This window comes from Crocodylus siamensis, chromosome 5, assembly GCF_052110815.1.
Source record: "Crocodylus siamensis isolate JL-2025a chromosome 5, ASM5211081v1, whole genome shotgun sequence".
NCBI classification, from domain to species: Eukaryota; Metazoa; Chordata; order Crocodylia; family Crocodylidae; genus Crocodylus; species Crocodylus siamensis.
Genome location: NC_143399.1, coordinates 174,402,050 through 174,424,502, shown reverse-complemented (window position 1 = coordinate 174,424,502; position 22,453 = coordinate 174,402,050). Strand labels below are relative to the sequence as shown.

The window sequence follows — 22,453 nt, the reverse complement described above, 5'->3', positions numbered from 1 at the left end:
TGTGAAGAACTTCAAAATGGGCAGTCTACTGAAATAACTCACATTTCATGACAGTTGGGCTGAAAACAGATGTCCTTGGCAGAGTGAAATCAGCCTCAATATGTCACAACACAGGCTGATTACACTCCAGGGACATCTACAGACATCCATGGTTGCTGTACCTTAACTTGGGGTGCAACTGAAAGTGTGATAACCCCCCCACTTACTGAAGCACCCCAATGTTGGGGAGCAGGGAATACTTCACAGAGCCCCACCTCCATATTTGCAGGTGTGTGCACATGGAGGCCTTCCCACAGCTGTCCCCTCTCTGCACATGTCTGCAAAAGGCCCAATCCTGACTAAGTGAGGTTTTTCCCGCCACAGCAGATCTGCTCCCCTGCAATCACTGGGAACAGGTCTGGCTGAGTGGGAAACCCCAGCTTCCCTGCATATGAAGAGGCACCCCAAAATTTCCTGGGGTCCCTCTCTAAGCAGGGAAAGCAGGCCAGTCCTCAAGGGGCTTGAGGGGCCTTCAACCCTCCTGGAGCACCTGCCTGGGGTTGCAGGAGAGTGCAAGCAGTGCAGGCTGCTTGTACTCTCTGCCACAGAGAGTAGTAGATGTCCTCTTCAGTAGTTGCAGTCTGTTGCCACCTTTTGTTGAGCCATTGATTTCCCTTTCATGCAGGGAAACAAAGGGTATCACTGTCTTTTTGCTCAGCATTTGCAAATTTTTATGTGGCACAAATGAGATGCTCAGGTGGCATTTATTTCAACCCAGAGAAACCTGTTTTCTTCAAAAGAATTAAGAGCTACAGAAAAAACCCTGCCTACCTAATGACCTTCTACTTACAGCCTCATTTCAGTTAATTTATATTGTTTAAATGTTAAATGGTCCTTCTGCAATTCTAGATCTCCCATTTATTCCTACTCTATGTAGTGAACTTTTGTTTCCCTCCCCCAGAGCAAGGCCTGTTGTGACAGTGAATGCTCAACTTTTGCTGAACCCAATGATTGTGAACCCAGAAAATAAAACCTGTCAGCTTCCCAGCTCTAGGATTTTGGTGGCATGGTAAGTCAGTGATAAGTCAGTGAAACCAAGAAACTGCTGTGCTGAGTACCATTGTTTTGTATTGCAATTTAGGATATTCAGTGTGTCAGAGAAAAAGGTCCTGAAGTGAAGTGCAGCAAATATGAATGGATTTTTTTAAACAAAATTAACCCCCTCCTCTTATTTGGCCAGGATTCAGTTCCTTATTGAGGATGCATCAGAGAGTAAATTGATACTATATCCTTGTGCTCATGTGACTCAAAGTGCTGCCATTTAGTTAATCTTTTGTTTTTTTAACAGGAAAGAGAGAACTCATTCTTGTGCCTGGGGGCATTTAAACAAGTGATTGGGAGGCACTTCCAATTGCGCTGTAACTTTTGCGTTTTACACAAAGCACTTAAATTTATAGCATGATCAAACTCAACAGACATCAGTGTTTGGTGGAGGAACTCAGAGCCTCCATGCGCTGGCCAAGGTCAGAGCTGCTTTGCTGTTTCAGCATGCTCTGCAGGCTCCCCATTGCTAGAGTGTGCTAAGAAGGAGCTAGCCGTAGTCGCACCCCCCAGGTGTCACTGACAGCCTCTCATCCCAGCCCCACCTCATCCATTCTGTCCAGCTGACAGCCACAGCCTGACAGAGGGAAAGGGAGGGGAGTGAGAAGGGTAGTGTCTCTCTCAAGCTTTCCCCCTGGAACCAACTGGCAAAGTGGGCAGAAAGCTAGCTTGATCATGCTGTGGGCGCAGGAGAATGAAGGCTTTTGGAGGCTGGTCTTGGCTAGCCAGTGAAAATTAAATGAGCATCACAGGTGCAGAGTGTGGGTCATGGAGGCAGAGTGGCAGGAGCTGTGAAATCGGAAGCCCTATTAATACGAATTGCAACTTGGGCAGCAGTGACCATGAGATGAGATGAGTTCAGGATTCTGAGGAAAGGAAGGGTGGAGAGCAGCGGAGTAAGGACCCTTGACTTCAGAAAAGCAAACTTCCATTTGCTCAGGGAACTCATGAACAGGATCCCCTGGGAAGCCAAACTGAGGGGAAGAGGAGTCCAGGAAAGCTTGCTATACTTTAAAGAAGCCTTACTGGGAGTTCAGGAACAAACCATCCTGATGTGCAGAAAGACTAGCAGTTATGGCAGAAGAACAGCTTGGCTTAGCAGGGAACTAATGGATAACTAGGGAAGAATATAAGAGCACTACTCGGGCATGCAGGGATGCAGTCGAGAAGACTAAAGTGCAATTAGAATTGAAGCTAGTAAGGGATGTGAAAGATAACAAGAAGGGTTTCTACAAGTATATTGGTAGCAAAAGGAGGATCAGGGAAAGTCTGGGTCCCTTACTCAGTGGGGGAGGCAGCCTTGTGACAGAAGATGCAGAAAAGGCAGAAGTGTTCAATGCTTTTTTTGTCTTCAGTCTTCACAGGCAAGGTCAGCTCACAGACTACTGCACCAGGCAGCGTAGTTTAGGGAGGAGGTAAGTAGCTGTCACTGGAAAAAGAACACTTTAGGGACTACTTAGAAAAGCTGGATGTGTACAAGTCCATGGGGCTGGAGGGGTGCACCCAGTAGGGCTGAGGGAGCCGGCTGATATGATTGCAGAGTCATTGGTCATTATCTCTGGAAATTCATGGAGATCACAAGATGTCCTAGATAACTGGAAAAAGGCAAATATATATTGCCCATGTTTAAGAAAGGGAAAAAGGAGGATCCACAGAACTACAGACCAGTCAGTTTCACTTCAGTCCCCAGAAAAATCATGGAGCAGGTCTTCAAGGAATCCATTTCTAAGCACTTGGAGGAAAAAAACGTGATTAGGAACAGTCAGCATGGATTCATCAAGGCAGTGGCGACGCATAGGGGGTGCGCCCCCTGAGAGTGCTGGTGCACTCCCTGATCAGCCGCGCTTGCCACTTAGGCAGTGGGTAGTGGGGACTTGCCAAAGTGCCAGTGCCTCCCCTGCAAGTGCCAGCTGGGGAGTGGAGCACCGTTGCACCCCCAGAAGTGCAACGGCATCTTGCCCCCTGGCAGGTTGCCCCTGACCCCCCCGCAGTGCACAAGATTGGCTGTACTTGCCCCTCCAGTCATTGGGGGCCTGACAAGGCAGCACCAGTCACCCATGCACCAGGGAAAGTCATGCCTAACCAACCTGATTGCCTTCTATGATGAGATGACTGCCTCTGTGGATGTGGGAAGACCAGTGGATGTAGTGTACCTTGATTTTAGCAAGGCTTTGGATGCAGTTTCCCACAGCATTCTTGCAGGCAAGCTAAGGAAGTATGGGCTAGATGAATGGACTGTAAAGTGAATAGAAAACTGGTTGGAGCATCAGGCTTAGAAAATAGTAATCAATGGTTCGATGTCTAGTTGGCAGCCGGCATCAAGTGGAGTGCTCCAGGGGGCGATCATGGGGCCAGTTTTGTTCAGTGTCTCATTAATGACCTGGAAAATGGCACAGCATGCACCCACAGCAAGTTTTCAGATGACACTAAGTTGTGGGGAGTAGTAGATATGCCGGAGGGTAGGGTTAGTATTCAGAGTGATCTAGACAAATTGGAGGATTAGGTCCAAATGGAATGTCATGAGGTTCAACAAGGACAAGTGCAAAGTCCTGCTTTTAGGACAGAACAATCCCGTGCACCAGTACAGGCTGGGGGCTAACCGACTGGGCAGCAGCTCTGCAGAAAAGACCTGTGGACAATAAGCTAAAATGAGCTGGCAGCATGTCCTTGTTGCCACGAAGGCTTCATTGTTAGGTGTGTTGGCAGCAGGTCAAGGGAAGTGATTATTCTCCTCTATTTAGCACTGGTGAGGCCACATCTGTAGAAGTGTGTTTAGTTTTGGACCCCACTACAAAAAGGATGTGGACAAATTGGAGAAAGTCCATGAGAAGGCAACAAAAATGGTGAGGGGGCTGTGGTACTTGACTTCTGAGGAAAGACTGAGGGAACTGGTTGTATTTAGTCTAGAGAAGAGGAGACTGATAGGGGACTTATTAGCAGCCTTCAACTACCTGAAGCAGTGTCTGAAAGAAGATGGAGCTGGACTGATCACAGTGGTGGCAGATGGCAGAACAAGGAGAAACAGTCTCAAGTTGCAGCAAGGGAAGTTTAGGTTAGATATTAGGAAGAATTTTGTCACTAGAAGGGTAGTAAAACACTGGAACAGGTTACCCAGAGAGGTGGTGGGAGCTCCATCCTGGAAAGTTTTCAAGACCCAGCTAGACAAAGCTTTAGCTGGGATGATCTAGTTGGGTCTGGTCCTGCTTTGAGCAGGGGGTTGGACTAGATGACCTCCTGAGGTCCTTTCCAACCTTAACTGTTTGATTCACAGATGATTGTTAAAACTGGTGAAGCATAGAACAATGGGTCATTAATATGCCACTAACTCCCTATAGCTTGAAGCATTTGGGGGGGAAGGCAGACAGCTTCCTGGATTTCACATTGTCCCATATAGTCATCCTAGCTCTGCTGCTGGTTCCCAGAAGGAAAGTTGGGGAGTGACACCATCCCCTCTTCCCACCCCTTGGCCAGGCTGTGGCTCTCAGCTGGCTGGAAGGAGAAGGTGGGCCTGGGATGACAGTCTAGGGGCAGAGCTGGCCCTGCGCTGGGGTAGGCAGAGGAAACAAGCTCCGCCTACCCTAGGCTACAATACAACCCAGCACAAAGGCTCATGGGATGCGGGAAGAATCATCCAAAAGTTAACCCCCGCAGCGAACCTGTGCACAAGTTTGCTAAGGCATTCTGCCCTGGAGTGCCGTCCTTTGATAGCTGATTTAATGAGGGTTTAATTTTCTCATGTTCGGCCATTTGAAAACTGCTGTGCAGCTGTAAACATTTGTTGTTACAGTTGTAGAGCACTTCTGGGGGCCTCAGCACACAAAAAATATAACTTCTGTAAGTGCCCTGGAATGTGATATATTTTTTGTGCTATGAGACTTTCTTCTGGCCAATCGGGGAACATTGTTCTGTAGTAAACTATGCTCAGTTTTCCTTAAATGCTTGTATTGAAGCACTTGTTTAAAATATGGATTTAAAAAAATGTAACATAAAGGCGTACTTTTTAAAAAGGTTCATTTTGTCACTAATCTTTGCTCACTGTTAATACTAGCTACAGAATAAAGCAACCAGCAGATGGAGATAGGAAACTTGTTGGATATTTCCAAGTTTCAAAGTTCCAAGTTGCCAGTATATTTGTTGGAAAGCATCACCTTGTCAAAAGCAAAACATGTCACAGACACATGTCCTTCAACAGAAATTCACAAAGGAAAAATTTAAATAACTTTAGTATTTTTGATGTTTTGGGGAGAGAACTTATTAGTTATCTGTTTTGAACTGACTTTGTTTTACTTTTTGTTTTACATTGTAAATGGTTTTAAAAATCCAAAGTCAAAATTATGATTGACCCAATCCATTTTTTTCTCCTAAATGTTAGTTTGCAGCAAATTCTGAAATTTGCCAGGAATTTAAAAATTACAGATGCACTCCAAACCTGCATTAAATTCCTACACGTTTTTACAGGAAGTATGTAAAATTGTCTCTGTGATAGCCATGTTCCTGTTTCAATATATTGCTTGGAAAAGACAAAAGGAAAAAATATTTATTTTCTTTACATTAGTGTTTGATTTAGAATGTTATGACGAAATTTTGTTTCATTTTTGTGAGAATTCTGCCTATTATGTCAGGAACTTAATAGTAGTATAATTATATTTCTCTCAATTATGTTATAAAATATACTTCCATAAGGATTTAGCTCCTAATATAAAGTAATTCTTTCCTTCCAAATATATGAAGAACAACCATTGATTTTCCATGTTGTAATTTTTCTCTTTAGTTGATATAACCTTGTATTGCACATATGAAAACAATTAGTAGGGAAACTTCAACAGGCAAATAATTCCTCAGTCCCACGGGATAGATTTCTGTATCTCTTTGCCAGCTGTGCAACTTGTATAAAATGCCTGCTGATTGACATTTTTAAATTAAAAGACTGAAAGGAAACAATCCTACCAGAAAAGTTTCAGGAAATGTAAAGGTCTAAAAATGTGGATTTTTGTACATTTTTCAATATTAGGAAAATATTATTTTAGCCATCAGGTAAACTGTATAACTGGAGCAAAGGGGAAAATATAATCTGTACCTACAATACCATTGTTTTACACAGCACAAAATTCTTAGGGTTGTATCCTGCACACGTTTCTTTATTTGCATGTTAAATATCAATTAGAAATATGGCTGAACAAAATATTTACACCAGACCTTTCTTCAATCAATTTCAAAATGGAAACAATTTTGAAATCTTTCAGAGTTCTGGGTTTTTTAAATAATTTTCAGTCATTTGTAATGCTAAGCACTTTGCTTTTCCTATTGATTTCAGTGAAAATGGTGTGATCCTCCTGACAGCTGCAGGCAGGAGTCATAGCTCAGAGCCACACACTTGTTCACAGTGCTGGGAACTAGGGACAGCAGTGTGGGGGTGAACAGAGCCCCCAGCCACATGGACCCAGCCCTGCCTCCCTCATACCTGAGCAGGGCAGATGACTCCGTTTCCCCCACCTCCTCCCCATAGCCTCTGCTGATGGACACCTGGCAGGGAGGCAGGGCTGAGGCGAGGGGCCATGCTGGTCAATGAGGACTGCTTGGCTGGGCTCAGAATTTTTCAGCAACCTGCTGGGAGGCATGTGAGAGTGCCCCCACCTGCTGGCCTTAACCAGTGCAGGCTGCCTCCTTGCCCTCTTCCCCCCAAGTATGAACCTAAATTCTGTTCACTCTTGAACTAATCTAGGGCACTTAGAAAAAGCCGTGAAAGCTAGTGTGAAGCTGCCTCAGGCTTTTTGAACATCTCTACCTAGCCTTAGAGTATCTTAAAGTGACTGGTTCAAGTTGGTGTTAAATGTTATATTTTCAAACAGAAATTTAAAGCACATGTATATATTTAGTTACCCCAAAAACAGAGAGATTGAGCTCTGTTGCTTCTCTAGAAGCCTGTAGAAAGAAGGAAGAAATCAGCTCTGAGCAGAAATCTTATTTGGTCCAGGCCAATCCTCTGTATATCTTCAGTGCACCCTATCCTTTAGTGACCTCATCTATTCATCTTCCATCTCTACAGATAATTTATATAATTAACTGTCCATACCTGTGGTCCCCTCCTGTGTATCTGACAGTCTCCCAGATGCATCATCTCTTGACAACTCACGCTGCAGGCCAGAACTGAGCTAATTTTTTCCTACCACCTTCCAAGCCCTCTCTACCTCCCACATTGCTGTAGACATTGTCTCATCTGGAATTGTCTACATCACAAATTACCATGCTAGGGAGTACTGCCATGTACATACACCCCACCTTTTCACTCCTGCTGTACATGCACCAAATGTCAGAGATGTCATGGCATTACACAGGGGTGCTGAGCACCTGCCAGTATACATGCCTGCTCCAGAGAACCAGAAAGTGGCAGTGAGCACAGCCTGGGAGCGCAACTCATTTTCTCAACATTCATACAGAGAAAACTGCACTTTTATACAATCATTCTTTGCTCATCTTCTCCACACACATTCTTGGAGGCAGAATGAATTTTCAATAGCAATTACAGGTAAGTAATATTTGGAACTGATTATCTTTTTATTTTTTTCCTATGGATATCTCCCTGTGGAAATTCCTTATGCCTTACCAATCTCAACACCTCTAAAACCACCTCTTCCTATTACAGACAACAATACAATAGAGTTCTAGTTAGAATTGAATGAAAATTCAGAAAATATTAAGTTTGGGATCATCAAAATATTTTGTGTCTATGTGGCTGAATGTCAATCAGTCTTATTATGATTTTGTTAAAATGCTTGGTTTTATGATCTAACCCAGGGGTGGACAGTTATTTTGTCTGAGAGGGCTGCTTAATGAGTTTTGATGAGCTGTCAAGAACCACAAAGACAGCCCTACCCCTTGACAGGGGCCCTGCCCCGTGGTCACCATCTTGGGACCAGAAGCCCTTACCTTTGCCACCAGAAGTTTCATAGGTATTAGGGTCAGAAGGGACCTTATTAGATCATTGAGTCTGACCCCTTGCCCTGGGCAGGAAAGAGTGCTGGGGTCACATGACCCCAGCCAGGTGTCTGTCCAATCTCCTTTAAAATACCCCCAAGGAAGGGGACAGCAACACCTCCCTTGGAAGCTTATTCCATATTTTGGCAACCCTCACTGTAAAGAATTTTTTCCTGATGTCCAATCTGAATCCTACCTATGCTGTGTCTACAAGCTGCTAGGATCCTAAGATGAGTACACTTTTCAAAAGCTTAGAAGGCCAGGTTTTTTAGGTTAGGGACAGATATTCAAAAAGCCCGTGGCTGAATTGATTCAATCTTTTCAGGTTACTCTAACCTGAATAGCTTGAAGTGATTTGCTTGAACTGATTTGCAAGTGGATAGACATTCACTTTTGATTCAGAAAATGCAGGCACATGCAGTGGCTCAGGCTAGAAGCTGGAGGGTGCTAGAGCAAGCCGTCCCTTCCCTTCCATAGTGCTGAGCTGGTGTAGGTGTGGCCAGGCCCCAGCAGGATGCTGTGATTAGGGAGGGTTTAAACCCCCACCCTGGACTGCGCATTCCCCAGCTAGGGTGTGCCTGGAGGTGGGGGGGGAAGCAGCCCTCACCAGGCTTCTCCCCACCACCACTCATTGCTCAATGGGCAGTGAGTATTGCTTGGCCCCAGCCCCCAGCTAGCACTCTGAGGCAAAGCGGGAGCGGGGGTCAGGGAGGGAGGACTGCTTGTGTGGAGTGCATGCATCTGTTCATAATACTGAGCTTTCCAATCTCCCTCTCCTTGCTTCTTCATATTGTCTACAGCAAGTTTGACAGGCACTTTATTCATAGCAAACCAGGTCATTTCTCACACCTCTCTTGGTCCCCTCTTGAACACTGACAGATTGTGGCATTTGAAGCAAGCAAGCCAGCAGGGAGCTGATAACACAAAACTTATCAGCCCATCAAGAAAACAAAGCCTTTTTCATTAGTTCAAGCTCTTCTTAAACAGCTTTTTCCAAGGAAGGAATGGAGGGACATTATCAGCTGACTTGCTGATTAGTTGCAAAAAGCCCTAAGCGGACACTGATCTGTGTACCTTTGTCCAAGTGAACATGGAGATACACACACAAACATCTCTCAGCATCAGCTAGCACGGGGGTGGTGTGGCTAGATGCCAGGTAGGGTCTATGCTGCTGGGGTCCCTGGTATGGGACAGGGGGATTCCTTCTTGAGCAGCAAGCAAAGGGAGGGTGGGGCAGGGGGAAGCCAGGCAGATGCTGCTGTCTCCTGGCTGTAGTCCCCTACCCTGTTCTCAACCAGCCAGAGCTCTGGCTAGGAAGGTGAGGGGTAGGGCCAGCCCTGCTCTCTGGAGCAGACAGCCCAGCCCAAACCAGCCTAGGGCTGAAAAACATGTTAGGATGTTGGGGGACTCTGATTTAATATAAATGAGGAAGGGGTCTGAGACAGAAGTTCCATGAACCTGTTTGACCCAAATCAGTTCAGTTTAATACTACATTCAACCAGGTTTATCTTAAATCAGTTTTGGCCATTTTGCAACTGGTTTATGTGCACTGAACTCATATTCTGTTACAGGTTTAAACCAGTTTCTGATCACTTAAACTGGTTTATGTGTAACTTCTGTCCCTAGTCTTAATGCCACAGCCATACCCCTCCTTACATGATGTGGAAGGGATTATAAAAGGACCCTCTCAGTATTTTGGGAAGGAGGAAAAAACTGATCATAGGGGTGAGGTAGGTATGGAGTACTGCCCCTCACTGTGCAGATGCTAGAGCTGATCAAAATGTTTTCCGCCAAAGTTTTATGATGTGCATGTGTTTTGTTTTGTTGCTGGGTTTTTTTGGGATGGTAGGGGGATGACATTTCTCAAAAAAAACCCCAACCCCCTCCCCCCGAAATCTGACATTTCCAGATTTTTTTTCAATTAAATAATTTAACAGGAAAACTTCTCTAAGCTATTTGAAATCCATGTAAATGATATTTTTTTATTATTTTTATTCAGAGTTCAAAGAGCATGATATATTTCAAATATGTTTTATTTAAATTCCTTCTTACATATAGGCAACCTACAAGTTCCATAGGTGAACTGTATGGTATCAGTTCTTGAATTCATTTGCTGGTGCAGGGAAGTAGTACAATGATGGGTATATCCCCAGCCTGCTACCTGACACAGCAGCATTGCTACACCATCAGGGCATGGTGAGGTGTGGGAACAAAGACAAGCCTACACAAACTCATTCCTATTGGGAGAAAACAAACTTTCCTTCTCACACAGGTATCTGTTATGTAGGTAGCTGGGGTAGCAAAACAAAAGCACTTTGTATCCCACAGCATGGTGTTAATCGCACCACAGTTCGATCTATAAAGACTGATGACTAAAGTCACTGCATAGCAGTTCAGCAAAGTGTACATTCTGCATTTAATGCTTACTCAGTGCTGTCCTTTACATTAAGAAATGGTCAGCTATTCATCTTTTACTGATAATGGACTTCTAAGAGCCATGGTAATGCGTCTGAATTTGCAATTTCTTGGTAAAAGTTGAATCAACATATCTAATATCCTTTGGAGTCTGTGGTAAAGACTTAATGGTATGAGGCAGATTGTTTACCATGAAATAAGATGTTAAATAAGCTCATGCAAAATATATAAATCATAGATGTGGCACATTTCCATTACGTTTGTCAGAGGAAACTGATCCATAATTATAATCTGATTAGAGGTTATTTTAGAGGTGATGTTACTGGTTTTGATTTGACTGCATAAGTATGCAGATATATACTGTAGTATTAGTTTAATTACTATTTAAAAACTGTGACCAAATCACAACATTTTATTTTTTATTCAACTTGTCATTTTTCTTCTGTGAAACATGGTGACATTGCACATTTAGGCAGGAGCTTTGCTTTTTAAGCAATCTACAGACTAGTAAGTAGAGAGATTTTCAAAGTTTTGTACTGAATTTTGTAGCCTTTACTGAGCAATTCCATTACTGTCTATGAGAATCAGAATTTATAGAATTGGATCTTTGAAAGCAGCATCAAATACTTGATGCCAAGAGCATGTCACTGAAGATGGATTTCAAGTGGTATCTAGTAGCAGAAAAACTGCGTTGGTAATAGCATCAAGATTCTTGAAATGGTTTAACAGACCATTGGTAGTTATTTGTGAAAGCTTTTGAATGTAATTGCATTAAATATATATATTACTTTTGTCTGGCATAATAAAGCATCTGTTTACAAAATGAAACCTTTCTACATGCATTAATAATGATTATGGTTTCATCTTTTACAGATGTTGATTAAATAAAACAATCAGTTATTACAATTTTTCGCATCTGCCAAAATAAAATGCTGTCAGTCAACATGGCTATAGAAGGCCTTTTCTAGTAAGGCCTTATCACCAAGGATCAGGATTGTATCATGCAGAGAGAAGAGCATGTGTGGGCAGCTTTAAATATATAACTATTGTATGTAGGACAGTTTATTTCTAGCAACAGGGAGTTGATAGTCCTTAAGTTCAGAAACGCATTTGCTGTGGAATGTGAAAAAAAATAAAGTAATAAAGTTATTAGCATACAGCTTCAGTACATTTCTGTAGTAAGTAACAACAGAAAACAGTCTGATTTCTCTGCCCTTTTACTTTAGGTCTTGGTGGGAGAGAAATGGCATCATTTAAAAAATGAAGTAGAAAACACTCTGGCCCAAACCTTGCACATCAAACCACTGCTATTCAAGTCTCTGGGTGAAGTCCTGCTGCCCACTTAAGTCAAGCAAGTCCTGTCATTAATTTCAGTGGGTATAATCCTTTTAGGTTTGCATGTGCAGGGAATACAGGACGGAGAGCACAAATACCTTTTTACCTCATCAGAGAGAATGGAAAAGGAATTGGGTCTAGGATGCCTGAAACAAAGCTCTTGAAACACATAGCTAAGTTGGTTTAGAGAAGTATATACTCTTTACTGTTTTTAGAAAGGGGAAAGGGAAGATTGAGATACTGTGAAATTGGTGATTCTTGGTATGTAATTCTGTCGATAGTGACTTTTTCTTTGTTACTTCTTTTAGTTTTATTGTAAGAGTCTGTGCAGCTTTTGAAGGCCAGAGTATTTCAGATAAGATTGGTAAGAAATTATTCATGTTCTTACATATTTTTAATAAGTTTCCTACTTCCTAAAAAGTAGTCAGTTTCAAAATAAAAACAAGCCTGTGACTATTTTGCAGTGGAAAGACAGGGTTGGAAGAAATAGCATTTATTTCATAGATTTCATAGATTTCATAGACATCAGGGCTGAAAGGGACCTCGGGAGATCATCGAGTCCAGCCCCCTGCCCAAAGGGCAGGAAGTGAGCCGGGGTCATAGGATCCCAGCAAGATAAGCATCCAATTTACTCTTGAAGGTGTTCAATGTAGGTGCTTGAACCACCTCCGCTGGCAGACTGTTCCAGACCTTGGGGGCTCGGACAGTAAAGAAATTCTTCCTTATGTCCAGCCTGAAACGGTCTTGCAGGAGTTTGTGACCATTCAACCTCGTCATCCCTTGGGGTGCTCTGGTGAACAAATGTTCTCCCACATCCTGGTGGTCACCCCTGATAAACTTATAGGTGGCCATCAGATCACCCCTCAGCCTACGCTTTTCCAGGCTAAAGAGTCCCATGTCTCTCAGCCTATCATCGTAAGATCTGTTTTCCTGACCTCTGATCATGCGCGTGGCTTTCCTCTGGACTCTCTCAAGCTTCTCCACATCCTTTTTGAATTGTGGAGCCCAAAACTAGACGCAGTACTCCAGCTGCGGCCTCACCAAGGCCGAGTACAAGGGGAGAATGACGTCCCGGGATTTGCTCGAGAAGCATCTATGGATGCAAGCCAGCGTTTTGGTTGCTTTATTAGCCGCAGCATCGCATTGGAGGCTCATGTTCATCTTGTGGTCAGTGATGACCCCCAAGTCTCTTTCTTCTGTAGTGCTATCCAACGTAGCACTGCCGAGCCTATAAGGATGCTGCAGGTTTTTCCTCCCAAGGTGGAGAACCTTGCATTTTTCGGTGTTAAACACCATGAGGTTCTCGTCTGCCCATTTGCTGAGCTTGTCCAGGTCAGCCTGGATCACCCGCCTATCTTTTGGCGTGGATGCTTTGCCCCAAAGTTTGGTGTCATCGGCGAACTTGGCCAGTCCACTCCTGACTCCAATGTCCACATCATTAATGAAGATGTTGAACAGTATGGGTCCAAGGACAGAGCCGTGAGGGACCCCACTGGTCACAGGGCACCACGATGAGTGACTGTCATCAATTACAACCCTCTGGGTCCGACCACAGAGCCAATTTCCCAGCCAGCGGATCGTGGTGGAGCCAAGGCCACAACCGGCCAGTTTGGCCAAGAGGTGATCGTGGGATACCAGATCAAAAGCTTTTTTGAAGTCAAGATATATGACATCAATATCTTCTCCCTCGTCCAGGTGATAGGTCACCTGATCATAGAAGGAAATGAGATTGGTCAAACAAGACCTACCCACAACAAACCTGTGCTGGCTATCCCTTAGGAAGTTAGTCTGGACCAGTCCATCAAGGATGGCGTCCTTAATAAACTTTTCTAAGATCTTCCCCAGGATAGAAGTCAGGCTAATGGGCCTGTAATTAGCCAGATCCACTCTCCTCCCTTTCTTGAATATCGGCACCACATTTGCCTTCTTCCAGTCTTTGGGCACTACACCAGAGCGCCAGGAGTTTTCAAAGACTGACTCTCGCCAGCTCCTTGAGTACCCTGGAGTGCAGATTGTCAGGGCCGGCTGACCTGAAGGTATCCAGCTTCTCAAGGTGTTCCTTCACAAGGTCAGCATTTATGGAGGGTAGGGGATCCCCATCACCCGGATCTCCCTGCCCATAGCAGGTATGGGCGTCCCATGGGACTGATGAAAGACTGATGCAAAGTACCTATTTAATAGGTTGGCTTTTTCCTGGGCGTCAGTTGCCAGTTGCCCCATCTGGTTTAGCAGGGGTCCAACGTTGCCCTTGCTTTTCCTCTGGCTCCCCACATATCTGAAAAAGGACTTTTTGTTGTCCTTGATGCTTGAAGCTAGTTGGAGTTCAGTTGCAGCCTTGGCTTTCCTGGTTTGCTCCCTGCAGGACCGGACCAGTGCAGAATAATCCTCCTTGGAGGTGAATCCCATCCTCAATCCTTTGTAGGCTTTCCTTTTCAGCTGCAGGAGGTCCGCTAGGTCCCTAGAGAGCCAGGAAGGCTGCTGTGCCTTCTTGCTGCCTTTCCTCCGTGTTGGAATAGATTTAGCTTGTGCACTGAGGATCGCTTCCTTGAGAAGCAACCACTCTTCTTGAACTCCCATCTCCCTGGGGTCATGGTCCCTAAGGGCCTGACCGACAAGCCTCTTGAGCTTGTCAAAGTCAGCTTTTCTGAAGTCAAGGACTTCTGTGTTGCTGACTGACTTGCCAGCTTTACGGCAGATGGTGAAGGTGATCAGCTCATGGTCGCTGTCACGCAGCTTCCCATCAATCACTAGGTTGCCGATTAGGTCATCCCCCGTAGCCAGTACCAGGTCAAGCAGCGCTTTGCCTCTCGTTGGCCCATAGACTTCTTGAGTCAGGTAGAGGTCATCCACGCACGAGAGAAAGCTTTGCGACCGCTCGGATTTTGCTGAGTGATCTTCCCACGAGATGTCCGGGTAATTGAAGTCACCCATGACAACCAAGGTCGTGGAGCAAGCGGCCTCAGTCAGTTCCTGGGCGAACTCCTGGTCAAGCTCAGGACTTTGAGTGGGAGGTCTGTAGTAGACTCCCACTGTTGTGTCCCCTGTGCCATATTCTCCACGAATTTTTACCCAGAGGGTCTCTAGCTGTCCATGCTGGTCGCCAACATCAGCTTGCAGGGACGTGTAGCTTTCCTTCACGTAGAGAGCTACACCCCTGCCCCTTTTGTCAACACAATCCCTCCTGTACAGGGTATAGCCCTCTATAACTGTGGTCCAGTCATGGGTGGAGTCCCACCAGGTCTCCATTATCCCAATGACGTCATAATTCTTTGCACTGAGCAGGAAGATGAGCTCCTCCTGCTTGTTGCCCAGGCTCCTGGCATTAGTGTACAGGCAGACAAGTGTCCCCTTGGGGGCTCTTGCCTTGCCCACAGATTGTGCCAGGGCTGGGGCAGGGGTGGGCTCCCTTAAGTGCCTTGGTCTGCTGGCTCTGCAAGGGTTGCTCTGCGGGCCAGCAGTGGCACTAGTCCCTCCATCCCCCAGCGGGCTTAGTTTAAAGCCCGGTGGAGCAAGTCAGCCAGCCTGGCTGAGAAGAGCCTCCTCCCCAGGGCGGAGAGGTGGAGGCCATTTCTTCCCAGCAGCTCACTGCCTCTCTCGCCAAAGAGTGGGCTGTGGTCATGGAAGCCAAAGCCTTCCCGATGATACAGCTCCACAGTCTTTGGTTCACTGTACAGTTAGGTGCCGGTTGTGTTACAAATATGAATTCAAGTAGGATCAAAGTCTAATATGCTGCCACAAAGCAGCCCATTTTCAAATGAAGGTTCTGTTTTTTTCCCTTTTGAAGTGTTTGTTTTTGTGATTACCTATAATACATAATGATTTTGTTCACTCATTTTTCATTTCATAATAAATGTTTGATTTACTTATGTTCTCCAGCACTAAAAGCTGAATTGCAATTAGATTCATTGAAACAGAAAGGAGCTGTTAAAAGGACCCTTTTCTTTGATTACCATCAGTCACATCATCTCTTCCCCATTGTGATTGAAAGACAGGAACGGCTGCATTGCCAGGACTTTGTTGTTTATCTCAGAGTAAGTTGTTTAAAATATTCTTGAGTATTCTACATACAAGCTTTACCATCAAAAACTTCCTCCTGAAATTCTGCCCCAGTATTCTCTCCCAGTGCATGTATCTACCATTTAAATTACTTATTGTACCTTCAGGGAACCAGGTTGGAATATTAAACATCATGACAATTTAGTTTTTTCAATCCCTATTTTTAAGGAAAGCTTTTAAGCAGATTAAGTCTAAAAATTAGTTTCTATAAAATTAGTAGAATTTGATTTTGAAATTAGTAGTAGAAACATTGTCAGCAAAGAACACACAAAAAAGATTTTAGTCAGGTGTAAACATTAACTGCTACCTTTAAGAAAGCATTTTGAGATCTGTGAAGGGAAAATGCTATGTAAATTCAAACTAATAATAGTAATAATGGTGACTGTCATCACTCTTTCCTTCAGCGAGCCCTTTTTATATGACAGATCAGGATTTAACTAAAAGTAAAGATCTGCTTATTCCCTGTGTAGGGAAACAGGAATTAAAGCTAATCAGTTGGGAGAGTTCTGTCTTCTGATTTATGAGAACTCTCTGAACATTCATAGCAAACTCATGCACATTTTTAAACTGAGAATCTTTAGTTAAAGATCTATTTTGGAGGCCTTTTGAACATTGCTTCAACCTTTATTCAAAATAGCTGCCTTATCAGGTTTGTTGATTAGGTAAAGCACATGTTTTATCTTTTGTCTGTGTCAAACAATCTCTGGGATGATTGCTGCCCAGTTTCAAAGAGTGGAGTTCTTTTTGGTAGTAAATTTATGAAACAAAAATGGTTGCTGGTTAGTCATCTGTAGTTGGCATTGCTTAATACTGTCTAAATCGGGGTGGGCAAAATGGTGTGTCTGGCCCGTTGCCAGACTCCATTTCCCAGCAGCCCCTACCCACATCACTGTGGTTGGTTTTCATGGAGACCCAAGAGCAGGAGCGCTGTGACAGTGCAGTGCCAGGGTTTCCATGGAGACTGCATGGCCAGCAGCCCTGGCAGGGTACACAGCAGAGCCGGGACCTGCCAGCTCTGGGGCTGGAGCTGGGATCTTGCAGTGGTGACAGTGTGGTCCAGAAGAGTGATCCACTGCCTCCATTCCCCTGTCCAGGCCGTGCAGGCAGTGGGTCATGGCTCTGCACCATGCTGTCACCACTGCAAGATCCTGGCCCCAGGGCAGCTTCCTGCCTTGCTGTGCACTCTGCCAGCACTGCTGGGGCTGGTCTCCATGGAAACCCTGGCCCTGCACTGTCATGGTGCCATTGCTATTGGGGCCTCCGTGGAAACAGGCCACAGTGATGTGGATAGAGGTTGCTGGCCTGTGGACTGGAATTTGCTTGCTCCTGGTCTAAATAGATAACACTCATGTTAGGAAGCACTTGGGCAGTATATAAAAAAAAAAAGTACAGGCAATAAAGATAGTGTGTTACCAGGACTGATTTTATGTACACATCCTTGGTTGTGGAACAAACCAACAATATTGTCTCCACAGATCCACATGTGCCCTCCCTCCATTCCTTCCAGGCAGCCAAGAACTGATAGGAGTTGGTTCTACATGTCTCTTTTTAGATATGTCTCATTTTAGGCTACTGCTTTGAAACATTTCTGAGTATATGTAGCTCAGCAAACTGTGTTTCTGTGGAGGCAATATATTCTGAAAACTCCAGTTATTGGTGAGTGACCATGCTGTCCTAACTTCATCACATGTACCAAAGAAAAGCCAGGAACCACTGTTTTATTCTCTCATTAAAAACAAATCCCAGACTTCATACCTAATTAATAATTTGCCATTAATGCTTTTAGAGTGTGTGTTTGTAATTAAGTGATTACTTTCCACAGGACGAAACAGAATTTCGAGATAAATTATCTCCTATCAGTGTTAGTTTGAATTACAGCTTGGATGAATCAACGTCTGTAGATAGCCTGGCCGTGAAACCCATACTGAACTATTACCAAGAGAGCGCTGTTACAGAGCAGGTAAGGCCCTTGCATCTATGTTCTTGCAATGTAATGTGAGCAATCTAGGATATCTTTCCTAAAACAATATATTGTCAAGTGCCCAGAAATTATGTAACTAGGGTTCAATTAGTTTAGAATGCATATTTCATATAAACAAAGCACCATGTTACTTTTAAAACATTTCCAGGGCTATGTTTTATCTAATGTTTTTATAACACTATGATTTATCAGCCAAATTACTGTGAAAAATATGGAAGATGCATATGTTCACTTATGGGTATATCTTAAAAACTGTTATATAAACAGTCATTGACACTACTCATGTAGGAAAGGACTTGCAGAAATAATCCCTTCATATAGAACATTACTAGTGAAAATTGAAAAAGAAAGGAAAGGACGTAGATGTTATGGAGGTTTTCAGACTTGAAGTGAGTAAGCAATGTATGATACAGTCCCCCAAAAAAGCAAATGCAATTTTGGGGTGCATTATCAGTAGTATTGTATGTAAGACATGTGAGGTGATAGTAGAACCGTACGTGGTGCTAGCTTGGCCTCAGCTGAAGGATTGTCTGCTCTGGTCTTTTAAGAAAGGTGTAGAGAAACTGAAATGAATCTAGAGACAAGCAACAAAGACGACAAAGGGTCTGGAATGCAAACCCATATGAGGAAAGGTTTAGAGTATGTTTAGTTTGGAGAAAGGAAATCAGGGGTGAAAACGAGCAATTTTTGATATTTGAAAGACTGCCATAAAAAAGAGACAGAATAACTGGAAAAGCATTTGTCTGGGATGGTTTAGGACTAGCACAATCTGCATTTGTGCACATGATTGGGCTAGACGACTCTTGAGTTCATTTTCAATCCTATGATTCTATGACATGGATTTTTAAAGAAAAACTCTAATATCATTGGTACAAATTTTGATAATACAGGCTTATATTCTGGTAGACTGTGGAGAGGACAACCTATGCATTCCTGACTTGAAGCTTTCAGCCACCCCGTAAGTTCAAATAAATAGTAATGTATGTTATAGCTAATAGAATATAGGTATCTGAATATGAGTTCAAAGAGCTCTGGAGTTTAATACAACTAACTCAAAAGTAGGCAACGTTTTCAGGCTGTAGGCCAGAAAGACCCACCCTGCTCAGGGGTGGATGCTAGGGCCCACCACTGCTGATCCTTGTCTTCACGTGAGGAGAATGCCCACAGCCCCATATTCACGGACTGGATCAATAGTTCCACAGGCTGGATCCAGTCAACAGGACCTATGTTGCCAACCCCTTAGTTAACTTGTTTTCCATATTCTGCTATAACTTAAATGGATAGTCCATGGTGCATTTGCTCTGATCCATCCTGTTTTTAAGTGCATTCCCTTTTTTTTGAAGTTTGGATTTTCTGTAGTGCTTTGATACGGGGCCGTCTGTGTGTGTTGTGATACCCATGCCAGATATGTAGTAGGCTGTGCACGTGCTTTGGGATCAGGGTCCATGGAAACAAAGAGAATAGTTTAATTATATGTATCTGTAGTTGAATTATGTTTGTAAAATTTCTAAAAATAAAAGTGTGTTCTGTGTAGTGATAAAGATCAACTAATAATTGGAGAAGAAAATTGTGTTGTGCTTCTAATAAACCCAAGAAATGATGGAGAAGGAGCTTATGAAGCTGAGCTCCATATAAAGATGCCACCTGAAGCAGATTACACAGGAGTCGAACGCAACAGCAAGGTAAAAAGATCAAGAAGTTTATATGATATATCACAAGAGATTGGAACAAAATTTAACTTTATGTTGTATCTAGGGCCTGATTTAAATTGTAGACCCAGCTTGCAGCATGGCAGCTCCTTTAATCTTGGAGTTCCCCCTGTGCGCTCCCCCCAACCCCTGTTGATGATAGGCTGAGGAGCCCGGTGGCCCTGCTGCTCCTGCTCACTCCTGATGGCCAGGAGGTGAAAATCACAGTTTTTGCCTCTTGGCCATCAGGAACAAACGGCAGGGCTAATGGATCCCTCTGCCAATCAGCAGTGGTTATGTGTTAGCTGAGGATACAGAAAAGGTTGGAGGCTTTAGTCAGAGGCCAAAATAATACAAATTCAAAATTTCAGAACAATTGCTTTATTTTATATTTAGCAAAATAAAGCAGGAAATCATAGGATATATGATATTCATATGTATAAAAAAGACTATTTGCAGAAGTGTATCCAATCAAATTGTACTGTAGGTATTTAGACTTTGTCCCATTTTAGATTAATTTAAGAGCAAAGGTGAAATTGTATTGCCCAAACACAAAAAAAAAGAACGTTCATGTACCATCTGCTGGACAGTAAGAGTCTGTCACCTCATCTGTGCACAGATCTCACAAGCTGTTGCAACATTAACTTCCTTTTTTTTTTGTTTGCAATGTTTGGAATGTGACGCACAGAAAGGCCCCAAGGTGAGGGAGTGGGGGAAAAGAAGGGCAAGTTAATTTCCTTTCTAGTGGCAAATGTTTTTAATTGAGTTGAAGGTATTCTACAATGTGTTTCTTTATTCTACTTCTGTCAGTCTAGTTTATTGATGGGTTGAAAGCTGCAATGGGGCCAAACTCAGTTAGCAAGAACTAGGGAGAAAGGAAATGAAAATGTTATTGAAGATTATATTTTTAGAATTTAACCAAAACTCTCCACCACTCACAGGCATTTAAGAAAGCATTCCTGACCCCTTGATTCCAAGTGGGGGTTTTTTTTTCTTGTTTTCTCTATACAATCTCTGGGGCTTTTTCAACTGGTATGTCAAAACAAAGTTGTCTTTATTAGTGTCTACTTGGGTTTTTGACTTTGTTGCCCTTACGAAAACACACTTTTTTCTACATGTAGCAACGGTAGGGGGAGAGGTGTACAAAGCCCACCAAAGTTAATCAGAATCTTTCAAATGGTTGCATCATGCATCCTCATGAGCACAATTTCTGAAAAGAGCTAGTAAAAAGCTTTTCAGCTGGAGAATTCTCTTTATCAAAAAGGCATGGAAATCTTCTGGGTTTTATTTTTTTAAAAATTAGCTCTTGACTGACTTTTTATTTTTTTACAGACAATACCAGCAAATGATATTTTGAGTTTCCATTATTTGACACCCCTCAGAAATAATTTAAAATATTGATTTTCTTTGCATTTGTTTGCACGTTTTCTGACTGGCTCTGCTTCAGAATCTTCCAGAAACAGCCACTTGAGATTGCATTGATTTTTGTCTGCATTTGCAGTCCTAGGCTCTCCATGCAGAAGCAAACTGAGAAGTTCTTGCTTTATGTATCTCCTTAGTCAGATGCAGGGGTCGCCATTTATGTCTTTTATTTAAAACAGCAGAACATTAGTCCTATTGTACTGTATGTAATTCTTGTACATTTAATTTCCAAAAGCATTTCCTATAGTACTGAAAGCAATTAGTTCTCTCACTTTTAGAACTGATAAAGGTATGCAGTTCAAGAGTTTATTATTAAGTTTAGTATAAGTAAATAAAAGAAAAAATCCTCAAATACAAATGACAAATCTTTGCAAAAGGAAAAATTGATATTGAACTCTTTGGTCATGTTCTAAAAGTACATGCTTGTATTTAATTTTAAAAATGGCCCCTTGTTCCCTGTCTTCAACTGCCTTTCTGTGCTAGCACAATCATCAAAAGCTGTTGAAGTCATGGCAAAAATGAATATATAATCTTTGCCAAACTGAAATATTTAAAAGCCAAATTGAAATGGAAAAGAAATAGCTTCTACGTTCTGGGAATCCCTAACCCTTTTTTATCCATTTTCTTCTATGTTTTCACATTGCACTCAACCTTTGATTTAATAGAGAAATACATTTCCTAAAAAGAAGTGTTTACAGACACTTTAATCATTATATTCCCCAAATGATCTTACTTACAAGTACATCAGATTCAGATGGTAGAAGCATAGAAAGGGGGTGGTGGAAGAAATTTGAGAAGGCCATCCAAGTCTGCCTCCCCATTCAAAGCAGTATCACCCTTATCTAACCATTTGTCTGAACTGCTCTTAAAAATTTCCAAGGATGGAGATTCCACAACATCTAACTAATCTGTTCCAAAGAGTTGCTGTTAGAACATTATTCCTTATATCCAATCTAAATTTCCATTGTTGCAACTTAAATCTACTAAGTATTGCCTTGTACCCTGGGGTTTCAGAGAATAGTCTGTCCACATCCTCTTTAAAACTGCCTGCCCTTCATGTATTTGAAGACTGTTATCAAGACTGTTCCTCTGTCTCCCATTCTCTAGATTAAATGGTCCCACCCAGTTCTTCCAACCTTTCCTTATAAATCATGCTTCCTAGACTTCTAATCATTTGTGTTGTTCTCTGCTGGACTCTACCTGTTTTTTGAAGTGTGGTATCCAAAATAGACCAGTATTCCAGGTGAGGCCTTACCTATACACACAGGTCACTTTCCTTAACTTGTAGGCAATATTCCTATTACTGTAGTCCAGTATCCTATTGGCTTTTTTTCTTCTTTTTTGTAGCAAGAGCACTGTTAACTCTTTCAATTTGCAATCCACTCTAACCCCCACATCTTTTTCTGTAGTACTGCAGCATACTCAGTCTTTCCCCAAGTTTTTATGCATGCATTTGATTGTTCTGTCCTAAGTACAGGACTTTGGTATGAAGATATTCATA

The 22,453-nt window shown here is 42.9% G+C and overlaps 1 protein-coding gene across 2 annotated transcripts in view; it reads left to right on the top strand.

Moving 5' to 3' along the window:
- The window catches only part of ITGA8 (integrin subunit alpha 8), a 169,431-nt gene that overhangs the window by 62,311 nt on the left and 84,667 nt on the right, over positions 1-22,453 (top strand). For both annotated transcript variants that reach the window (XM_090047204.1, XM_090047203.1), the window contains exons 15-20: positions 941-1,048; positions 12,114-12,169; positions 15,682-15,836; positions 17,684-17,821; positions 18,733-18,800; positions 19,377-19,524. In XM_090047204.1, coding sequence (XP_089903330.1) covers positions 941-1,048; positions 12,114-12,169; positions 15,682-15,836; positions 17,684-17,821; positions 18,733-18,800; positions 19,377-19,524 — 673 coding nt within the window. The remainder of the gene's footprint in view (positions 1-940; positions 1,049-12,113; positions 12,170-15,681; positions 15,837-17,683; positions 17,822-18,732; positions 18,801-19,376; positions 19,525-22,453) is intronic.